Raw genomic sequence first — 24,379 nt, forward strand, 5'->3', positions numbered from 1 at the left:
TTATGTGACCCCCATGGTCACACAACTCACCTAGGAAAAGTCCTTCTCATCAGTGTAGGAATTATGAACACCCCACTCTGGTCATCATAGCAGGGTATCATACAGGAAATTTCTGTCCACAGGACTGGGAAGTTACATGTGCCATGGCCGTCATGGAGGACCTGTTCATTTTCATCAAGTTCTGCTGTACTAGATGACAGATAATTTCCTTCCATAAAGGTCATTTAAACTATCTGGAGGATCTGCTTAAAAGCATAGGTGTTTGTGCCTAGTAGATCTCAGTCCAAATTCTGAATCTACTGCTCATGAGCTTTGTTCACTTTGGCAAATTACCAAGCATCCCACAGTATCTCTATTTATAAAAGGAAGTTAGTACTTCCTCATATGGTCACTGTGAGGATTAAATGAGACAATATGTGTCATGTGATTGGCACAATGCTTGATGGATAGCACAGTCTCAAAAAATTATAGCTTACAAGAAAAACAACTTAAAACAAACCCTACTCTACTCCTGTGAACTGGCCAAAAGTCATGAAGTGTGTTACGCTTTCTCATACTCAACAGGTCCAAAACCTGCCCTCTTTCCCTTAAGACCTACCCTTTGGCCTGTGTTCTCCCCCAGCCACCTACAGTCTCAATTCAGAAACCTAAAAGCAATCCAGAAGACTTCCCTCTGATTTCCACACCAAACCCACTCAGACATACCCACACAGTCCCGAATCCTGCAGATCCGACACCTGGCCCCCAACACCTCCTGGAGCTGTCCTGTCCTTTCCGTCCCCACCGCTGTACTTCAGCCCTGCTGCTTCTCTGCTTCTCCCCTGAACTGCTGCTCCTCTCTGTTTGCTTCCAGTCTTGCTTCTCTATGTACCTTCTCCAGGGTGATCATCTTCAAATGCAAATCCAGCCATCTCCTTATCTAACAATCTAAAACCTCCCACAAGCTTCTGGAATCAAGCTTAAACGTACCAGCTTAGCCCAAGAAGCCCTTCTCGATGAGCCTCTGCCTGTGCCTCTGTGCTAGAATGTGCTTCTCCCTTGTGCTCGCAAACTATCGCTGGCTCTTCAAAGGCACACACCACTGTCACCTGCTTCAGTTGGCCTTACCTGATCCTTGCCCCTTCTAATTTAAATGCTCCCCTGTTGCTATCTCTTCCTAGACTCAAACCCCTTGAGGGGTAGCAGCTCTCTGTCCTTGTTTGACCTCGTATCCCTAGCCCCTAGCAGTGAGTCACATACAACAAGTACTTAGTAACTCTTGCGTGAGTCAGTCATTGACTTTCTACTGGTTGATTCCAGCGTTAGAATCCCAGCAGAATTACTCTCCCTTATGTTAGCCAGTCACCTTCAATGTCAGCCAGCCTTGGGAGGAGCAGATATACGTCAAACTAATACCCACCAATTCCCCTCAGAGATCTCATCTGGAACACTGAGCTGGGCATGAATAATTTCCTTCTTAAGACCAGGAGCCATTCCTGTCTCAGGTCAGGCATGGGAAACACTCAGGAACCACCTCCTAAGATGCAATGGCACACCCAACAGGAGATACAAGGTTTAACACTGAAGTTATAGTTGTTAATATGCCCATTGTGGCCAAGACCTAGGTCTTATTCATCTTTTTATCCTCAACAATGCCTTGCAAGATAGTAGGAACCCAAAATTAGTGACCTGCATATATGAATCTCAAAAAAAAATTAGCTTTGGGGAGGGACTAGCCTTCTGGACTATTTGAACTTAGAGTCCCATTACATGTATTTTTGAAATATTTCCATAATTAGTCTACAATCTCCTCATTTTACCCATCTTTGTATTCTAAATGTCTAGCCAGGTATCTTTTGCGTAGCAGACACTCAATAAACACTTGCTGAATCGCACAGAATCAGCTTGCACATGAGTTGCTAGCAAGGCAGACAGCTGTAGTTTTGCTTGTCGTGGGAGCCACTCTATGCATTCATGAGATGCAACCAGAAGAATTCCTCCTCTACTATGGACACTTCACCACTTCCCATTAGTCTTAGGGCAACAGGACCTTGACAGTGGGTCTTGGCATCTTCTGCCCTGTACACATACCGGGTCACATTGTATACGTGAACATCAGTGTGTGTGAATTAGTGTGTACGTCAATGCACATACACATTAAAGCTTGCACCAAATCTATATGGTCAAGATGATATTCCAGGCTTACCACTGGCAGCATATCTCTGGGTATGCCACCTCAGGTGTCAGTATCCCTGAGTAGAGGCTACGTAGTGTACACTAAAATAAGCACTAACTAGAAGTTGAGAAATTGTAACCTCTGGCCCCACCTCTGCCAGTAAGTAGTTGGAGATTAACTAAACCTCCCTCTTCTCATTTCCAAATAAAGATACTGTCCACGTACTGCATGGAGTCATTGCAAAGAACAAATATGATCACAAAAGCAAAGGTGCTTTGAAAACTATGGCATGCTTTACACAAGAGAGCTCACATTGCTCCCCATACATATATGGAAGCAGTCTCTGGTCTGACTGTCCCTGCTCTGGTTTTGAGACAGCTCAACTGCTTCCCCATATTTACCTTTCCCTGTCCAGAAGCCCAGGCAACAATGGATGGAGACAGTGGGATGGCTCATGGTCATTTCTGTTTGTGTTAGCCGCTGCCCTGTAGCCCCTGATGGCATTTCAGGATGTGCTTATGCAGCCCTGCTTTGTTTCCATGGAGACAGGAAGCTCTGCTTCTCTTCATGCCTAAGCTAATGGTTTTCATCAAATCCCATTTCCTTTGAGACAAGTAAAAATGCTACAATGCTTCCATCCATACTTCCTCTTTAAATCTCAGCCGACAAACATGCCTCACAGCCTTCCTCCCACCAATGCCTGTGCCCCAGAGGCAGGTGCCCCAGTCATTTCCACACTTGGCATCCAGGGGTCCCTGAGCACCAGTGGATGTGGCCTGCCCCCTCTCACATGGACTCTCTCCCTCACTTGCCCAACCTAGGAGCCATGTGTGTTCCCCCTTTAATTTCTGTCTCTCTCTGCTCTGGGAACAGCCTTGGTACATAACATTCAGCTGCCTGCAGGTCACAAGAAACCTGCTCCCTAGGTTTCCAAGCTATTTCCCAGGCTGCTTCTGAATTAAATCCCAACTAAACCCCCACTCTAAGGAGAAAGCTCACAATCTTTCCAAAGGCATGTGAGAGACAACCAAGCAGAAGAGAGAACCCACAGCCCCTCCTGTACACAGGACTGGCTGCTGCTGAACCCCCTGCAGACACCAATAAAGCCCACCCCAAACTGTGCTGAGCTTCAGAATGAGAAAAAGAAACCAGGTCAGAATGATTTCAGTCCCAGCCTATAAGGCCCCTATTGTGAACACTCCTTAAAATGTCAAAATTTATTCATATCAGCTGTTCCCAGCTGCCACTGTCACTTCCTAGGCTTCTCCAGAAGTGCTAAGAAGGCATCTGCCATCCCAGTTCCATGACATCTAATCTGTGCAGGCCATCTCCCAGAGGAGCCCATGGCCCGACAGCTAGATCAATCGAACATTCACAGGCCGTTAAGCAGGTGATGCCACCTGGACCTAAGAGGCTGAGAAAATGTATGTTAATATTATCGAAGGATATAGGCAGCTAATAAGAGCTAAGGGCTACTCCATGCCAGACCCTGGGCTAGGGTTTTATATATGAGAGAGCTATTGCTATCCCATTTTACAGAGCAGGAAGCAGGCTCAGAGTAACTTATCCAAATTCGCAATGCTAATAAGTGGTTTCTTACAGGGTTAGGCTTCTCACCCATGAATGTCAGATGCTAAAGCCCATGCCTCTTCCAATGTACAACTGTTTCCCATGCAGAGAAAGATGTAAGAGAATGAAAAGATGTGATTCCAAACCAGAGAGTCCATGTGGTCAGACACAAGGCACTGTCCAGTATGGTAGTGTTCTGTTCCATTTCCAGCTCTGTTAAGACACAACTCGAACCTATACTGGAGCCTCATCCAGAACACCAGTGGCTTTTGTTGGCACCACATCTACTTTTCTCCCCAAATATATAGTAAGAATCTGTCTTAAATTTTCCAAACTAAAATATATACACACTTAGGACAAAGAATATCAGATAAGATTACACAAACATGACATTATCCTCTCAGTAGAAATACAAGAGGAGAGCCTGTGGTCAGGCTTCTCTGGGGGCCAGAGTTATGGAAGGTGCACATTGGAGTTGTAGGTACTGGCTGGCTGGAGACAGTAACGTCTAGCAGTGCTTGGGCACGAACAAAGAATGCCAACAAACACTCACTGAATGAGTAAATATAGAAGAAATCTCTTATGTCTTAAGACTCTCCACTCAAAATAAACATTATTAAAGTTCTTCTTTACGATGTCTTCAGTTTTTCACAAATTACCACCACAGGCTCTTAGTACCACATCGTTGGATTACTATGGTTGTTTCCTGCTTAATCCTACTGAATCTGGTCTCTCTCCATGCCAATCCTTCCCCCACGGATGTTAGATGAATATTCTTATATACGCCTTTCGTCCTACACTTTTGTGTGTGTGCAATATTATTACTTTAAAATTTAATTTCTATTTTTTCAAAGAAACACATGTAGAATTTAAAAAGTCAAATAATTTTGAAAGACTTCTAATGAAAAACTGGCAGCCCTCTGCTTTACCTCTCCTAACCCCTGAATTTCACTCCCCAGAGGCAACCACTTTCAACTCTTTTACCTGTTTCTTCTGGTATTCATTTCCAAATTTCTAAATATTATACTTAAAAACTGAAATGTCTTTATCTTTCCATTTTAGATATTGCCTAAATACTTCCTTACTGTGGAACCTAAGATTTCAGTCTTTGACTGAAATCTCCCCCTCCCTTTCCCCTCCCCATATTCAGCCTCCTCCATCCACTTAAGGTAATCACAGCACTGTAAGGGGCTATATCAAAATTCGGCATCAGCAACATAAATTTGGTTGACAACTGAGCTGAATAGAGGACCTACTTACTATGCTTATATTTCTTACTGGTAACAATTTCATATTTCATGGAATTAAATGCTTAGAGTGTTTTTTTGTGTATGTGTGTATATACAAATACATACATATATTCATACAGTCATGTATGGCTTAACAAAAGGGGTACATTCTGAGAAATGCATTGCTAGGCAATGTTGTTGTTGTGTGAACACCAGAATGTGTACTTACACAGACCTAGATGGTATAGCCTACTACATACCTAGGCTATATGCTGTAACCTATTGCTCCTAGGCTGTAAACCTATACAGCATGTTACTATACTAAATACTGTGGGCAATTATAACACATCATTAAGTATTTGTACATCTAAATATATCTAAACATAGAAAAGGGATAGTAAAAATATGGTATAAAAGATTTTTAAAAATGGTACACCGTATAGCACTTACCATGAATGGAGCTTGCAGGAAGTTGCTCTGGGTGAGTCAGAAAGTGAGTGGTGAGTGAATGTGAAGGCCTAGGACATTACTGTACGGCACTGTAGACTTTATCAACACTGGACACTTAAGCTACACTGAATTTATTAAAAACAATTTTATTTCAATAAATTAATCTTCACATACTGTAACTTTACCTTATAAACTTAGAAAAAATTTAACTTAGACTCTTTGGCAATAATGCTTAGCTTAAAACACACATTGTACAGCTGTACAAATATATTTTCTTTCCTTACATCCTTATTCTATAAGCTTTTTTATTCTTATTTTTTACTTTTTTTACTTTTTAAAATCTTTTGTTAAAAGTGAAGACACAAACACACACACTAGCCTAGGCCTGCACAGGGTCAGGACCATCAATATCACTGTCTTCCACCTCCATATCTTGTCCCACTGGAAGGTCTTCAGGAGCAATAACACACAGGGAGCTGTCATCTCCTATGATGACAATGCCTTCCTCTGGAATACCTCCTGAGGAACCTGCCTCAGACTGTTTTACAGATAACTTTTTTAAAAATAAGTAGGAATAAACTGTAAAATAACAATTGAAAGTAAATACCAAATCAGTAACATAGTCATTTACTGTCGAATACTATATACTGTACATAATTGTATATGTTCTACTGTTATATGATTGACAATTCAGGGTTTTTTTACACCAGCGTCACCACAACCATGTGAGTAATGCATTGCACTATGATGTTAAGATGACTATGACATCACTAAGCCACAGGAATTTTTCAGCTCCACTAAATCCTGTGGGACCACTGTTGCATATACATCAGTCATTGACTGAAATGTCATTATGTGGCACATGACTGTATATAGTTTTGGCAAAACCATGAGCTCTTTTGAAAATAATAACACACATTGGGGAATACATTAGTTTTATTTTTTCTTACAGATAGCATTTTTAGAGGCCTCTGTCACCCTACTCAAATCTTGATACTGCTTGATACTCTCTAGGCTTCTGTCATCCTAGACTTACGTTCATCACCCTGGGAATCAATTCCTCTTCTTTCTCTCCTCCATCGAATCCCTTGTTTCCATGAGTATCACGTTCTTCTCTTTCTTCAATTACTTCCTTATTTTTAGTGACTCACATTCACCAGTAACTTTTTCAAAATGGATATCTAAAAATATTGTGATTCCATCCTAAAAAACAATTGGTATTCGAGCTAGGTATAGAATTCTATCTTGAAAATTATTTTCCTTATGAAAGTTTTAAGAACTTATCTATTTGTTACTAACTTTCAGTGTTGCCATTGAGAAGCCCAAAGCTATCCTGATTCCTATTTCTTTGTAGATAAATTCTATCTCCTTCCTAATTACCAGGCACTTTCAGAATATTTTTTAATCTGATACTCTGAAATTTCATGATGATTCACCTTGGGGTGCTCACTTTCCATTAGTCATGCTGAATTTTCAGTGTGTATTTCATTATTAATTAAACTCATTTGTTCTCTTTTACCTCCATACCTACCTTATATCACCCTGCTATAAAAATTATCATTAAATTAAAATAAAAATTTTAAAAAATTATAATATATTCAAAATGTGCCTTTGATTTGAATGTATTTTCACAAACTGTATATTTTGTGTGCATGTAGTTTTATGTAAATGTTATCATATCACAGTGATTCTTGTTTTCACTAAAATCTATGTTCTTAAGATATCTTATGTTTCTTTTTTTTTTTTTTTTTTTTTTTTTTGAGATGGAGTCTCGCCGTCGCCCAGGCTGGAGGGCAGTGGCGCGATCTCGGCTCACTGCAGGCTCCGCCCCCTGGGGTTCACGCCATTCTCCTGCCTCAGCCTCTCGCGTAGCTGGGACTACAGGCGCCCGCCACCTCGCCCGGCTAATTTTTTGTATTTTTAGTAGAGACAGGGTTTCACTGTGTTAGCCAGGATGGTCTCGATCTCCTGACCTCGTGATCTGCCCGCCTCGGCCTCCCAAAGTGCTGGGATTACAGGCGTGAGCCAGCGCGCCCCGCCCAAGATATCTTATGTTTCATGTGTACACAGTATTTGTTGCTCTGTGCTACATAGGATGCCACAGTACATACTGCTACATACTGTGCCATGGTATACATCCAATATTTTACCTATATAATCTCCCAGTTATGGACATCCAAGTTGCCTCCAACTCCCCACTACCATGAAATAATGCTGGAAAGAACATCCTTGCATCTGCCTCAACACATCTTTTAATCTGGCAATGAGAGTCTTTTGACTCTGGGAACATTTCTTAGATTTTTGTTAATTTCTTCCTTTCCATGTCTCTGTTCTTTTTATAGAACTCCTATTATAGTTAAAAGCTGGATCAATCCTATTTTGCTGTTCTGTTTTGTAGGTAATTTCATCAATTTTATATTCCAAACATGTATAACATTTATATTTTTATTACATTCTTATATTTTTACATTATTTCATTTTTATATTTAATGTAAATATATATAAGTATATATAGTACTTTGTAAAATGAATGTACATTTTACATTAATTTCCAAGAGCCCTTAACCTCTAAATGTTTTTTTTAATTTATTGGCCTGTTATTCTGTAAATGAAATGGTTTCTCTTCTATCTCTAATAGCAGATACAGCTTTTAAATGTCTTCTACTCCCTGCATTGTTCATATTCCCTCAATTACCTTTTTATAATTCATGATTTTGTTTTTTGTTCTTTTGTGTTGGGCATTTTCCTCAAATGCTGATGATCCCTAGCTGTGTGTTCATATTTAAAAGCACGGCACAAAAGCCTCATTGGCAACTCTGTATGCAAGCTTGGAGCTTGTAGAATGGTGAATGTAATGGGATGACTGGGAGCCCCCCAAATGATTTGTTCACATCCTAAGTCCTGGAACATGTGAATGTTACTTTATTTGGAAAAATAATCTTTGCAGATTATTAAGTTAAGGATGTTCAAAGAAGAGATCATCCTGGCTTATCAGAATGACCCTAAATCCAATGACAAGTGGCCTTATAAAACTGCACAGACATTGAAGAAGAGGCAATATGATCACAGAGGCAGAGATTACAGTGACGTGGCTATAAGCCAAGGAATGCCTGGGGCTGCCAGAAGCTGGAAGAGGAAGAAAATCAATTCTCCTTTAGAGCCCTTGGAGGGATCACAGCTGTATTAGTCCATTTTCATGCTGCTAATAAAGACATACACAAGACTGAGACATTTACAAAAGAAAGACATTTCATGGACTCACAGTTCCACGTGGCTGGGGAGGCCTCACAATCATGGCAGAAGGTGAAAGGCACATCTCACTTGGCAGCAGACAAGAGAAGAGAGCTTGTACAGGGAAACTCCCTTTTATAAAATCATCAGGTCTCGTGACAATCATGAGAACAGCACAGGAAAGACCCACCTCCATGATTCAATTACCTCCCACCAGGTCCCTCCCACAACACCTGGGAATTGTGGGAGCTACAATTCAAGATGAGATTTGGGTGGGGACACAGCCAAACTATATCAACGGCCCTACCAGATTTTGGGCCTGTACCCTTCAGAACTATAAGAAAATGAAGTTTCTCTCACAGTTTTAAGCCGCGGAGCTATGGTAATTAGTTGAAAGCAGCCATAGGTAATTAATACAGTGAGTCTTACCAAAGGTGATGAGGTAGGAACCTGTTTCTCTGGTCTCTCCCAAATATCAGTATAAATTTGTCCCTTCTCTTCAGACAGTTCCCCAAAAGAGGAATCCTCTCAACTCCTACCAGACTGCTATGTTTTTAAGAGTCAGGCAGGAGAAGTGGGCTGGACTATGCACATTCAGTTTGTAGACTTTCATTTAGCCCTCCTGTTTTCAGTACAACATATCAACCCTACCCTCAGGTGTATCTGATGGTACAATTCCAAGCTTCTCTGATTCCACATCTACAGAGATTAAGTCTCCTAACTTTTGCTAGGATGGGAGTTGGGTGAAGCAGATATCTGTCAGCATTGCCTGGAGGTTATAGTGGGGTGGGGCAGGAAGTCTAATGTTCCTTACAAGGACTTTGCATCAATCCTCTTGTTTTTAGCACCATGCCTACCCCAGCTCTCAGACCTACCTGGTGTCTCCAATTCCTGAGCCTTTCTAGGGCTCCGAAGAACAATCAGTTTGCTTTTTTACTGGTATTCCCTAAACAATTAAACTTCAGCTTTCCTATCACTGTCTGTTGCCAATTTTTTCTATGTTCAAAAATGTTGTTGACATCTTTCATCTCTTGTCATTCCTCTTGTTCTCTTTGTCCTAGTGCCCTTCTTAAAATTTATTTTCTGTGTTAGTGGAGTTTCAAGAAATGACCAACTTAGTTCAATCTGCCATGTTTAAACAGAAGTGCCACCTTATAAATTTTCATTTGAAGAACGTATGCCACTCTGACAAAAAATTAAGTTCAGTTTTGCTTAGAAAAATATAAGAATCTCTAAAATATATCCCCGTCTCAGCTATCCTAAGATGTTACATTATAATTTCTTCACACTCCATGACAAGTCCCATTTTTTCATCTTTGCTTATGGTGTGATGTTCCCCTTCCTGAAATGTTCACTCCCATATAGTCTATGTAATCCTACTACATATTTCATAATCCAAGCAAAATCTCAATCCTTGATGAAACTATCCCTGTTGACTTCAGATTACATAGATTTGTCCTTTCCCCAAAACAAATGATTATACCTTGTATAAGTCAGTAAAAGAACTCATATTCTCTGTTTCATGTGTATCATCTTCTTGGCAAAACATGTTTCCTAAGGAGAGGAACCACACCTTATACTTTGTGTGCTCCTGGCGATGCTTACCATGGTATTGGACCCCAAATAGTTGCAGATTTGTATAAACTAATTCAAGCCACAAATATGAGACTTGATGCCCAAAACACTATAGAGTAAGAAACTTCTGAGGCACAGCCTGTGTCTAGTTCAATTTTATTTCCCTAACAACCAGCACCGTGTTTGACATAGGTCTCTGACTGCTGAGTTACTGAATGAAAGCATGGATGAATAAATGAACTCTCACTACATACTGTGTTCAGTGTTGTGCCTGACGTCAAGACTTTTTAATTCCTGAGAATAATCAAGATTATTAGAATGACGGTTCACTACTGCATTCCCAGCATCTAGAAAGCATTTGGCACAGAGGAACTGCTCGGTAAGTGTCTTCTAAATGAAGGTTAAATGAATGAATCTGCCATGAGTCAGGAGGCATTAGTTTACAGTTAGCAGTCAGCAAATGAGTTAAGAAGAGAGAAACATCTGGCTCACCCGGAAAGCACTCCCAGGACTAGGTTGAGAACAAAGAAGGATCCAATGATGATGAGGGGGATGAAGTACAGCCAATTCCAGGTGGCTCCTAAGGCATCATTGGTCTGAAAGAAAGAAAAATGGTTCCTTAATACTTAAAGCCGTCTTCCATAAGTAAAGCTTACATTCTTGCAGCTGCACAGAGGGTGATGTAAAAACCACAATGCAATACAGTTAAATATTGCCTTACTCCATTCCCAATTTGGTATTACCGTGAGTTAGCTCAAAATCTCCCACGTACATAATGAAGAACACAGCATCAGCCTCACCATAATATACTGAGTTGGAATATTCTCACACTCTTGCTTAGCACATGAGAAGACAATACAGAAAGGTCAGATAGTTTTCCAAGGTCACGCAAACAACCACTGGTTTTATAGCATTTGGTAATGTGGGTTCTAAGCCTCTGCACACAAAATTGGGCAAATTCTCAAAAAGACAAAGGCAGGCTGTGCCCAATCTATTCCATGGATGCTAGCAAAGGCCTTGACAGGGTTATTTGGAAGACATTTTAGGGTCCTCTGCGTCTTGCTCAGCCCTTGACCCACGCACAGCTTGCTTTCTTCCATCATAGTACAATAGCACAGAGCTGGCCCAGGCCTGGCCCCAGCAAGGCTCTGGCCAGAACAAGGAATAAATCTGGATTTGAAGAGTGATCTCTTGCACTCTAATGTTAACACTCAGTGAATTAAAAAATGCCTGCAAATCCATATTCTGGATTCTCGAATCATGAATAGATGCAAGACCCTTGAATGGTCAGGGATTGAGGAAGAATTATATCTCATGACTTAAACAGAGAAGCAATTCTTAGCAGGATATCTTATTAGAACCTTGAAATAGAGCTTGGGAGTCTCTCTAAAAGCTGTACCACTCAACTAAGGGTTCTCAGTCTTCCCTTTGACTCTTCCTCCCCTGACAGCACCTCGAAGTCTTTCCAAATAGTCTTTCTGAATTGCATTTCACATATGCAGGGCTTTGAAATCCCTTCGACCCCCACTCCACTCTCTCACACACAAACTCTAAGACCCATTTGAAACTTACAACAGATATTTTATCTCTACTTCACTGGAAAAACAAGGCCAAAGTCAAATGCCATGCCTAAAACTCACAAGCTAAATTAGTAAAATTAAGACCAGAACTCAGAATTTCTATAGCAAAGTATTTCTTGTCCCTCCAATTTACCTTTTCCCCCTCTCACTACTAAATTCTGAAAACATATTTTGATTCATTGTCCCCATGCTTCCTGTGGACTTCTGTGACATTCTCTTGTTTTCTTCCAAATTATCTCATTTCTGTCTCCCATTCAAATATTGCGGTCCACAGAATATAGCCTCTTATCAGTCATGGAAGCTATCACTGTATAGTTGATTCATCCATTAACAACAGCTTAACTTTTATTTTAAGTTCAAGGGTACATGTGCAGGTTTGTTATATAGGTAAATTCATGTCAGAGGGGTTTGTTGTACAGATTATTTCATCACCCAGGTATTAAGCCTAGTACCCAATAGCTGCTTTTTTCTTGGTCCTCTTCCTTCCCCCACCCTTCACCCTCCAAAAGACTCCAGTGTGTTGTTCCTCTCTATATGTCCATGTGTTCTCATCATTTAGCCCCCACCTATAAGTGAGAACATGCAGTATTTGGTCGTCTGTTCCTGTGTTGGTTTGCTAAGGATAATGGCCTCCAGCTCCATCCATGTTCCTGCAAAGAACATGTTCTCATTTTTTTTAAGGCTACATAGTATTCCATGGTGTATATGTATTGCATATTCTTTAACCATTCTGTCATTGATGGGCATTTAGGTTGATTCCATGTCTTTGCTATCATGAATAGTGCTGCAATGAGCATATGCATGCATGTGTTTTTATAACTGAATGATTTATATTCCTTTGGGTTGTAAGCAAACCCAGTAATGGGATTGCTGGGTTGAATGCTAGTTCTGTTTTGGGGTATTTGAGGAATCACCCCACTAAAACAGCTTCTAAGGCAATCTCCTTTCACCACACTTGTGTCTTTTTTTTTGCCTCTACACTATTCAGAGAGAGATAATTGCAATTGAAGCAGAATAAAAGTTAAAAGTAAACAAGAAAACACTTTCTGAATGGGAAGGGACAGATGCAGGGACCTGCCAATTTCAGTGTGTAAGATGGAGCTCTTTGGTTCAATCAGGTCTGGTCAGTTAAATACAATCAGGGAAGATGTGGGCCAGACCTCAGAGAAAACTCTTCCTGAATATTAGTAGAAAGATCCAAAGGAACTAGATTCCAAGAGTTGTTGAGGGTTTTAAGGGAGGTAGGAAGCCGTTTTCTCTGAGATCGTTAAGACGTGGACCTTCCCTATGAGCTGAAAAATGAATTGCAATGATATTTGTATAGCTAGCTCTGTGTTTATTCGTGATTACAAATCAGTCCTTCTGTAAGGCTGGCTAGCTCTGATGATTCACCAGTAAAGCTCCAGATTAACAGGGTTTATTCACTCTATGGCTTAGCCAGTGGCCAAACCCCCCAGCACCCCAACATTCCTTGGCAACAAAAACTGAGTCTACACCGAGCACCCAGATAGGACTTTGTTGCCAACAAACATTAGCAGGTATCAGCAATAGCAATGATGAAATTGTGACTTTTAAGATAATTTTGTTCTTAAATAATTGAGCTACAGTTTGAGGGTGGCTCAGAGCAATTTCACTTGGGTGACTACTTGCCAGGGATGCTGTAAAGAGGATGTCCAAAATTACATTGTTCTCATTGCTAGAGATCTGTAAGAAGTTAGTGTATTTTGTGGAAAAGGGGCTTCTGTAACCAAAGAAATTTGGGAAACAGCAGATTATATTTTCTTCTGAGCCCATGAGAAGATCCACAAAAAAAGAACATTATTTACCTTGTTTATTCCACCATTTCATAAACACTTTTGATTATAGTGAAACCCTCATTTTCAGAGAAAATCTAGTAACACATCGAAGAACATAGCCTATGAAATGTAGGAACTACAGTGGGTCAGAATCTGGAATGTGTTTCTCAATTCTATAAAAAACCAATGACGAGCAGTGTCTTTTGATTCAGCATTTTGTGAGTATGTTTTGGTGTTGCTTCAACCTATATTCAGGCAGAAACCTTAACTGTCTGCTCATTTCTGTATCTGGCACCTAACAAAGGGTTTGGCATGCATAGATGGTCGACTAATCAAAAAACGTCCACAATTCTAATATGAAGATTCTCCTGTTAAAAATACACTGATACAATTCATTCTGATAGCCCCCTCTCAATCTGTGGAGATTTCTCTGAATTGCCGCAAACATTATCCACCACAGTGGGGCCTGCTGGATGAAAAAAGAGGAGGATGGGAACTAGAAGGAGAAAAGCATAGCTGGGAAGACACCAGCACCAGCAAGGCCCTGGGGGTTCTTGAAGATGACTGACAGCTTAAAAGGTTCTTCTGGAGAAAGCAGCTTGACAGCTCCTGTAGGTTATTCACACACCTGTTAATAGGCTTGCCCCACCCTCTCCACACCTTGCTCCTCTCCCTCCTGTTTCATTCTTCCTGGCCAACTGGCTTCCACTCCCCTTGCATGTTTGTCCACGGGTCAGTGACACACCCCGTAGGACAAAGGGACACACCTCGGCAGGAAGCAGGCTAGCAAAGGAATGCATGCTTCCCTTTTTCAAAATGGCACGGTTCTTTCTGATGCCAGTTGGGGCTTCAATCTCCTTCTGATTCATCATTATTAAAACAAAATTGTCCAGTGTAGGAGAGACAATGACTCAAGTGTCCTTTGAGATTAAAAAAGCAGCAGCAACCGACAACTCAAGGCAGCAAGTACCCAGAAAGCACGTGAAGTGGAAGTCGGGGTGAAGCTGCCAGTTCAACCACAGAGTTGTGACTGTTTTCTCTCTCATGGTGTGCACGTGTCTGTCTCAGCAGGAGGTGCAAGAGAGGAGGGTTGCCTGTGAGAGGGAGAATCACTCATTCTCTCTCTACAGCATCCCCCCCAGCTTCTGTGACAGAGTGGCAGTTCTCGCAAACTCCTTTCATGTAAGACTTGCACTCTATTTTCCCCAGCGACTCTTCCTTCAGGAACACGGGACAGCCATGCTAAGTACTCCAATCAAGATTCTGGCCCCAGGAGAACCTTCACAGCCCTGACCTCTACTGTGGAGCAGCTAAGGGAAACCAGGGCCCTCCCTGCAAAGAATGCTGCCCAGAAAATGCCAGCCCCTCCATCCCACACCACTCATGCAACACCTACTATCAGTCAGGCATCACAGGAGAGTGCTTCTCTTTGGTCAGTGTCCTCTTACATGGGGCACTGATGCTCCTCCCATCTCCCAACACCCTCCCCACCCAGCCCTTCCCTAGACTGGCACGCTGGCTGCTCTCCATCTTCCTCACCTGCCGATCCCCTGAGTGACACACATGCACACGTGTGCACGACGAGGGTGATGACAGAGAAAGCAGTTCGGGGGCGGCAGCCCACCTGCACAGGAGTGCTCAGCGGGTACCAGTCCTGACATTGTGGGAATGTGTTCCTTTGGGAACCTGACTGATGGGGGTGGCAAGCTCACCCACTCCCTGCGTAAACAGGCACACATGGTAATTATCACATTAATCTCCAGGGGACTGGGGGAGATGCTGCAAGGTGGGGTGGGAGGAGGATTGGAGAGAAAGATGGGGATAGAGCAAGCAGGAGGAAAGGGGCCCCATGGGTCCCCTGAGCTGAGGCTATGCAGGCAGTGCCCAGCCCCCAGCCCCAGAGACAGGTCTCTAACAGGGTTCCCCAGGGCTCCATGGAAAACATTGTCCCTGTCTGTGCACCCTCTTCACAAAGCAGCTGTAACCTGGGAGGCTGAATTGCCTATGATTGAGTGGGGAGGCTGAGTGTGTTGGGGCTGGGAGTAAGGCAGATGCTGATTCCATGGTCCTTTCAGAAGCAAAGGGTCTCTGGGGAACACCTGCTCCAGAGGCTGTCAGCAGCACCTGCTGGTTAGATCAGGGCTGGCCTAGGCAGGGCTTCCTCCACTGCAGCACTGCCAGCACCTGTGGAGAGACAGTTCTGTTTGGTGGGGGCTCTCCTGTGTGTGCCTTAGCAGCATTCCTGGCCTCTACCCATTAGAGGCCACTAGTACTTCTCCAGATGCAACAATCAAAAATTGCCAAATGTTCTGGGGGACAAGATTACTTTTGATTAAGAACTGCTGGACTCAAGGCTCCATCTTGAGGAGAGATCTTCGGCTTCCTTAATTATTAACTGAGCTCAGGTCAGGAGATGGTTGGAGCAGCCAACATAGGCTAGCAAAAAAGCCAGGCCATTCATCTCTGCAGAAGCATCTGTCCAAAGCCTCTGCTGACCACTCCCACGGAAAGGAAAATTCACAGAGCAGTGAGTGGGGAAGGAAAGAGGCCAGGAACTGATTCAACTGCTTCACACCTTCCCTCACAGACACATACCTGGCCTCCTGCACCTCACAGGCCAACACACCCTCCCCTAGGCTCCCATTTCCTCCAGCACCAAGTATGACAGCTCCTGTCCCACCCTGAGCGAGGGACTTGGATTCCATGTCTTGGAGCTGAAATGCCATATTTTTTATTCAACACATTCATGGGCCACCTACTATGTGACAGATAATTTTCTGTGTGTTCAGGACGATGAGCAAGACAGTCTCAGTCCCAGCTCTTTGAAACTTGTGATCTAATGGGGGAAACACCCATGAAGCAAGTGAGCACACAAATGTAACTTTAACTCTGGAGTGTGGTCAGTGCTATGAAGGGAGCACAGGGAACTGGGGCAGGTGGGCCTGCATGGGTCCAGGAGGTCAGAAAAGGATGTGCTGAAGTTTTCAGGGAAAACAATAACACGGGAGTCTAAGAAACTACCTTGGCTGAGACAGCAGAAGCCAGAAAGGCAGTGAAAAGATTAATTATGGAGGTAGAAGAAAGATGAAGAAAAAGATTAAGATGAAGACATGCCAAGAAGTGGGGGACCTATAAGAAGAAAAAAGAGGGTGGGGAACGCGCTCTCAGAATGAACTGCTACTACCTTGCAGTAGCAGCCCCCTGGAGCTCTGTGTGGATGTTATGCTGAAATGCAAGTCATAAAGGTACCCCGGATTTTGTCAAAATATATATCACTGGACAACCAGCCTCTAGATAACCTTAAGGTCTTCCTCACGTCCCTTCCTAGGCACTCTATCCCCCACCCCAAATGTAACATCATCCCAACTTTTAGAACAATCACTTAGATTGACCTAATTGGAAATCCCATCTGAACACTTTCCTGCATGTGCTGAGCCATCCACAGGAATCAGCCACCCAGGACAGCCCTCTCTCACCCTACTCCTGCCTTCCTCCCTGCGCAGCTCTCACCAGTAAGGATGTGGCAGGCTCTGTGGCATTCTGCCCATGTCTCATCCCCCAGCTGCTACGTAACTGTTGGCTGCTAATAACTCACACCTGCCTTGCTCCTGTATGCTTTTCAGATGCTTACCCTTGCCTGACAGACCAGCTTCACCTGGAATGTTATTCCTGCCTCTGCTGGTGATGATGGGGGGCTGTAACAGATAACTACCTAATGTAGGAGTTATCAATGGCCCGGCCCTTTTGCCACTGGGTAAGACAATTGCTGTGGTGGAATTCACACTTTGGGCTGCCCATGGAACCAGGCTGAGGCTTTGCCTAGTTTTTCCCTTGACCTATCCTGCTTCCCTCACATACCTTTAGGTAACTCCTAAGAGCAGTCCCTCATTAAAACACTGCCACAAGAAGCTCAGTTTCACAATCAGTTTCTAGGGAATTTGATTTAAGGCATTCTATCAGGGTTTTGACCCACCATACAAAGCTGGCAACACCCCTCCCCTGAGTCACACCAGTTGGATGGTGTTTCTACCTCAAAGCCACGGTATGATTCCTCTGACCACACCCACATTTTAGGAAAAGGATACAATGTACAGCATACCCCACACATCACTGGGCAATTAAATGCCTATAATGGGTTTCCTGCAGACTAGGAAATCCAGTCATACTCTTGGAAGAGGATGATGAGAACAAGTCATCCAACTCATCATTCCATAGGAGAGGAAACTGAGCCCCAAGGAAGCAAAGCGACTTCCCTGAGGATCCAAGCAACTTATCGGCAGATGTGGGGCCACAATCTAGAACCAAAATGGGTCAACTTCTTGCAAACCCTTGACTCTTCATGTCTGCTTTAGTTCCAGAACTCTTAAAAGCAATCCTACCCATACTATTACTACCTTCTAGGGCAGAACAAAAGACAGATAGGACAGTCACCACTAGGATCTTACAGCCAGAAAAATGAAAGCTGTCTTCTCAGCCCCCCAGGCAAGAGGCAAAGGTTGCGGAGCAGGGGAAAGAATGAGGACCTAGAGCTCCAAGTGAAACATAGGCACCTGCTGCCACCCAGCCAGGAGGCTGAGACTGTCAGGCCCAGGAGCAGGGCGTTTCACTGTAACTTGGAGTCCTGAGTATATTTAATAAACATACTAAGTCTCCCCACACAAACAATCTCCGGAGGCAGCATCTGGCTTAGCCAGGGGCCGTTATGAGTAAGCAAGGCTTCCCACACATTCTGGTCATTCAGAATCCTCTGGACTTGATGCAGCCACCATCTCCCCGCTGCCAAGAATGTCAGTGATTGTCACTGAGGATGAAGCAGTGCCTTAGTCCAGAACCACGTTTCACCACCTATTCTTCCCCTTCTTTTGCCAGTGGGAAAATGCAGCAGAGTGTTTGGCAAAGAGGAGGAGCACAGAAAGAAACACTCCTCCACCCAACCTACAAGCAGCCACACGATGCTACTGAGACCAGGGTCAGGAGCTCTGGCCGGTCAGCTGCAAGGGCTGGCATGGCCCACCCCAGATGTGGGCAGTCCTCACCACTGGCACTGGGCAGGCAGGTACCCGTGTGTCAGTGAAAACCCATCCACACTCCTGGGAGGACAATTCAAGAGCAAAGAGCGGTGCCACATAGGACTACGAAGGCTGCCGTGGCAGGGTCTGCAAAACTGGGCACCTCCAATATGGGCAGGGCTCAGGGTCCTGCTGTGCTTAAAATCCCTCTGGTTAAATCCTAGTAATTCCAACATTGATGTCATGTGATATTTATCCTGTCCCTCCCCTCTCCCTTTCTGAACTCTGACACAGAAGCCCAACAGGGAGATGCCGGATCCTCTAAAGACTTTAAGGTCTTCTTGTAACTGCTGGGGCTGATGTGGGTTACATAGGGTTTAATATTTTATTCTCTCTACTTTTGTGCATGACTGAAAATCTCTATAATAAAAGTTTTAGGGTTTTTCTCCAAAATAAAATTAGTTTAAATAGTTCTGGGTCATGGGTGGATTTTAAAAGAGAACATTTTTTAGTCAAAATAGTGAAAAATGTTATTAATAATAGTGATGATAACCTGTGGGGGGAGTGAGGGGGTAGAAATGAGTTATTCTTAAAAATTATTTTTATATTTTTGCAACTATCATGCAATAACAAAGTGTTGTTTTAGGGTTTGAAAAAACAATGATTATTAGAAAAAAATTAAAAAGAAGGCCCTCTGCTACTGCAGCCCAGGGTGCTGGGGAGGCAGATGCTCTAGGGGGCCAGGATGGAGGCAGCTGACCCTGTGCTGGGCCATCCAGGCTGGGATCCCGCTTTGCTTTGGGAAAAGGCCAGTGTGTTGCTCTGACACCACTCCCACTGTATGCAGATCAGCCAAAGCAGGTGAATTTAAGAGAGGATTAAAGAGAACGTGCCCAGTGGTGATGAGCTAAAGCGCATCACCCCTTTGCCCCTTCTACAGGGCTTGCTGATGAGAGATTTGTATTCTTTAAAGAGGGGCAAGCACCAGAAAGGGCTCTGAAAACAAGAGGGGAGGTGAGTATCAGAAAGGCAAAAGAGTACAGGAGGCTTCATATATCCTCTATTGTGAACGTTTTGTGCAGTGCCCATCCTATTCCAGAAAGAACATGCTGGATAATACCAAGGTAACTGCTCTTCAACCAATCCCTCTCTGATTCTCCACTTTGTCCTATGGTTGTCAGGAATCAATCCTTCTGGTCGCCATCATTTATTGCTTTTCCTGATGTTCCCCTCTCCCCTCTTACTAACAAATCACTATTTCCCACTCAGTCTAATATGAGTACTCTAACCTTTATCATCTTACAGATTCTAGAGCTGGAAGGAATCACAGCTTCTTGCACAAACCCCTCATTTTACAGAAGAACCAAGGTTCAAAAGCCAAGTGACTGCCAAAAGGTACTCCACTTATTGGTTACGGAAGTAGAACCAGAATGCAGGACTTCTGACCCCCAATCAACTCTGCACAGTTCTTCTGTTCTGTCTACTCTGTTTAGCACCTAATTATATACAGCCCTGCTCCCTCTTATTATTTTGTATATAATTAGTGTTGCCCCAGGCCAGGCGCGGTGGCTCACGCCTGTAATCCCAGCACTTTGGGAAGCAGAGGCGAGCGGATCACAAGGTCAGGAGTTCAAGACCAGCCTGGCCAAGATGGTGAAAGCCCGTCTCTACTAAAAATACAAAAATTAGCTGGGTGTGGTGACGCATGCCTGTAGTCCCAGCTACTCAGGAGGCTGAGGCAGAAGAATCGCTTGAACCCAGGAGACGGAGGTTGCAGTAAGCCGAGATCACACCACTACACTCCAGCCTGGGTGACAGAGCGAGACTCTGTCTCAAAAAAAAAAAAAAAATTAGTGTTGCCTCATGATCTCATTTGAAAGCTACCCGAGGTTGAAGACCATGATTGTCTCTCATTTCCTCTGAAGGTGAAGACCACTGAAATCAGACCTTCAAACACTGCCATTTAATGAAGATAGGAGCAAGGATAGAGATGTCATGTAAGGCTTCCTGAGACTGTACTTTCACCCAGATATGAAGTGGAAGGTGGATTCAGATGGCCAATCAACAGAGGAAGACATTCCAAGGAGAGAGAAAGAGGTGGGAATGCTAAGGCCACAGTGGGCTGCCTTTGGTGGCAGCAAGCAAGGCAAGGTAAGACCTGAAGGATCAGATCATGGAGGACCCTGAATGGTGGCATAAATTGTTTGGATTTGCTCAGTCCCCGTGAACTCTTCCTTCTTTCTTCTCCCTCCTGTCCCCTTACTCCACCAATTACGAGTCCTCTCATACTTGAAAACACTGCTAAGCCGCTATAAGGTTTCCCCTAAACATGTCATTCTACTTCACTCCAGAATTCCCCCAGCAATTAGGCACACCTCACAGTAGCATAAATATTCATTCAACACTTTTGAGTGTGTACTCTGCACAAGATGAACGAGAAAGGAAAACAGTTCTCAAGGGCTTTGGTATCCATAAGAAGGCTAAGTCGTGAGTACAAATACCTATAATAGAAAACAGAACATTAAGTGCTGCACTCAGGCATTTATTTGCACTTATTTATGGACCTTCTTTATATGTGTTCTGTCTCTTTTACATATTGGTCCTCCATTCCCATTAGGGCTGAATGTTTCTTAAAGACAGAACTGCATCTTTATTTCTGTGTTCACTCTACAAATGCCTATAATATTACTCCACAAACAGGAGATTCTCGATAATGTTGTTTACTAATAGGAGATTAGAAACCTGCTGGCATTCTTCTGCTTCACAAGCCTATATAAGTTTCCTTCTCTGGAAATAAATATATCACCTGTAAAATGTCATCTCTGTTGACATACAGCAAGTACACTTAGCTCACTCAAATATTCAGCACAGCCTACAAGGGCAGACGCTCAAGAAAAAAGCTTCAGATAATCATTTTTCTTGGCTTCCATTCTTCCCTCCTCAATGAATTCTGAGCAGAAGGTGAATTAATTTATCATTGAACATCTCTGTTTTAATTAATGATTGTGTATCAAACACTATATAAGTCTGGTTAGCCCCACTGGTTTCCTGAAGAAGCCCCAGGACACTTAGTTTCGTTTATTCTGTGGCCACAGGAAACACTCCTATTCCTTAATAAAAACAGGTTGAAAGCAAGGAACCATGGCTTGTAAGTCTTTGTATCTCCAGAACCCAAGACAGCATCAATGGAAGACATGCTCAATAAGTCTACATCAGCGTTGATGCAGTGATAATGAAATGTCAGTCCTACATGCCTATTAATCACCTGAAGGCCTGAGGGTACATGGGCGAGTCACTCCAAGATGGCCCTATGAGGTCAGTTTCTCATAGCACACTGAGCTACAGATGTGCACAAAATATCTTCCCATCACCTCTTTGACAGACCTTGGGGACAGTCAGTCCCCAGGCTGGTCAGCTCCATTTGTAAGTAGCCTCATCCACTTCCCATAGTGCCATATAATTGTTATTTATAGAAATCACTGTGTCAGGCAACCATCTGTGAGGGACACTGATGCCGAATTCCTCCCTTGAGTAGGTGCCTGTATCAGACAACAGATGTGGGGTTCCTTCCCACTCAGACTCCATATTTCTCATTTTGCTTCTCTCTCTCTCATGGACTCTAACTCTCAGGTTCCAATTCTGCCATTCCCAACCCCCTTCTCTTTTCTCATCTCTTGATTTGTGATGATTTGTACTCTCTTATTCACTCTCCTGCTGCCCTCCTAGAAATTCATCTTGGTTTTCCTCTTTGCCCAAAGATACACAAAGCTCATTCCAAATGAGCATCCCCATTAGTTTGGGGCACAACAAGGTTAAAACAAAACAGAGATAATAAAGTAATCATGTTCATTGTTTCTCCAATCTGGGAAACATCGGAAAGAATCCCTTTTTACTTTGACCACTTTGCATAGCTCTCTCTGCCGTTCATTAGAGTGGAATGTAGGAAGAGCAGTGAAGATGGGAGAGCAACACAAGAATGCACGTAAGCTGTCGGAAGGCAGAGCTGACCTAAACCCATGCAGACCTCTTTCTGGAAGTATAAGAAGACATAATTAAAACATCTTTATCTGAACATTTTCCTGTCACTTAGACCCTAAGGCTCCATGTATCAAAGGGGAGGAAAATAATAATGGTTTCCACTTGTTAAGCATCTACTCGGCTGGGCGTGGTGGCTCACACCTGTAATCCCAGCACTTTGGTAGGCCAAGGTGGGCGGATCACGAGGTCAGGAGATCGAGACCATCCTGGCTAACACGGTGAAACCCCATCTCTACTAAAAATACAAAAAAATTAGCCGGGCGTGGTGGCAGGCACCTGTAGTCTCAGCTACTCAGGAGGCTGAGGCAGGAGAATGGCGTGAACCTGGTCAGCGGAGCTTGCAGTGAGCCAAGATCATGCCAATGCACTCCAGCCTGGGAGACATAGCGAGACTCCATCTCAAAAAAAAAAAAAAAGGCCTCTACTCTACTCTAAGCTGGACATTGGACCAGGTGCATAGCATACATTAATCTTCACAACCATATGCAAGAGAGGGGCTATTGCAATTGTACATGTAACAAACTGTATTGGTTTGTTTTCACACTGCTATAAAGAACTGCCCAAGGCTAGGCAATTTATAAGGAAAGAGGTTTAATTGACTCACAGTTCAGCATGGCTGGGGAAGCCTCAGGAAACTTACAATCATGGCAGAAGGGGAAGCAAGGCACCTTCTTCACAAGGAGGCAGGATGGAGAATGAATGTAGGAGGAACTACCAAACACTTATAAAACCACCAGATCTTGTGAGAACTCACTCACTATCATGAGAACAGCATGGGGGAAACTGCCCCCATGAGTCAATCACCCCCACCTGGTCTCTCCCTTGACACGTGGAGATTGTGAGGATTATAGGGATTACAACTCAAGATGAGATTTTGGGCAGGGACACAGCCAAATCATATCACAAACCAACAAGCAACAATAACAACACAACCCAGGCTCAGAAGGCACAGGGGATGTGCCCAAGCTCCCACAATAAGCATGTGAAGCTGGGTGAAGATTCAGAATCCACACCCAGCTTGGGCCTCTCCTCAAGAAGCTATATTGTATTGCCTGGGTTAGAGGGCAAGAGGGTTAGAGATAAAAATAGCAATGTTTTAACTTACAATATATTTGAGAAGGGAGCGATGGATGCTGGTATTTACAACAATGCCAGCAGAGAAAATAGTTTCTAATTTCATATTGTAATCCTATTCCAATGTTGTGTTGCTTCAATTCCTTTGATATCTACACCCTAACTTGGCAATTCCTTCTCTGCTCTGGATGTCAGATAAGGTTGGAAGACTGTCACAGCAAATTCCCTGGCTAGTTGTACAACAGCCATTCTGTTGCCAGGGAGATCTTGTAAAGTGGGGCAAGTGATTCCCAGGCACAGCTGGTTTCATTCTTCAGAGCAGGGAAGAGTTGTCATTTCTAACCAACACATCTTGCCCTGTCTCTCCCCTGCTTAATACCTTGAAATGGGAATTTGCCCATGCCAATCCCCTACCATGACTGACCCAACCTAGCCTCTCTAGCTCATCTGTCTCTCACAGCATCTGCCTACCTGTATACCAAGTCACACAGCCACATCCAGCTTCTTGCAATTCTATGCCACATTCTTTCCTATGTCTACATTATTGCTCATGTTGTCCCCACTGCCTTTTCCACCTGAAAAGCCTCCACTCAATCCCTGACTGAATGTTACCTTCACTAAAAAACCTTCCCAGAGTCAGTCACTCCCTTATGCCCTGCACTGAATTCCACCA

At 43.4% G+C, this 24,379-nt stretch overlaps 1 protein-coding gene across 3 annotated transcripts in view; it reads right to left on the reverse strand.

Annotated features, from left to right (window-relative positions):
- Nucleotides 1-24,379, reverse strand: part of CACNA1E (calcium voltage-gated channel subunit alpha1 E) — a 498,274-nt gene that overhangs the window by 149,872 nt on the left and 324,023 nt on the right. For all 3 annotated transcript variants that reach the window (XM_057301979.2, XM_063603599.1, XM_063603598.1), the window contains exon 9: nucleotides 10,702-10,805. In XM_057301979.2, the coding sequence (XP_057157962.1) occupies nucleotides 10,702-10,805 (104 nt within the window). The remainder of the gene's footprint in view (nucleotides 1-10,701; nucleotides 10,806-24,379) is intronic.

This window comes from Pan paniscus, chromosome 1 (assembly GCF_029289425.2).
Source record: "Pan paniscus chromosome 1, NHGRI_mPanPan1-v2.0_pri, whole genome shotgun sequence".
Classification (NCBI taxonomy): domain Eukaryota; kingdom Metazoa; phylum Chordata; class Mammalia; order Primates; family Hominidae; genus Pan; species Pan paniscus.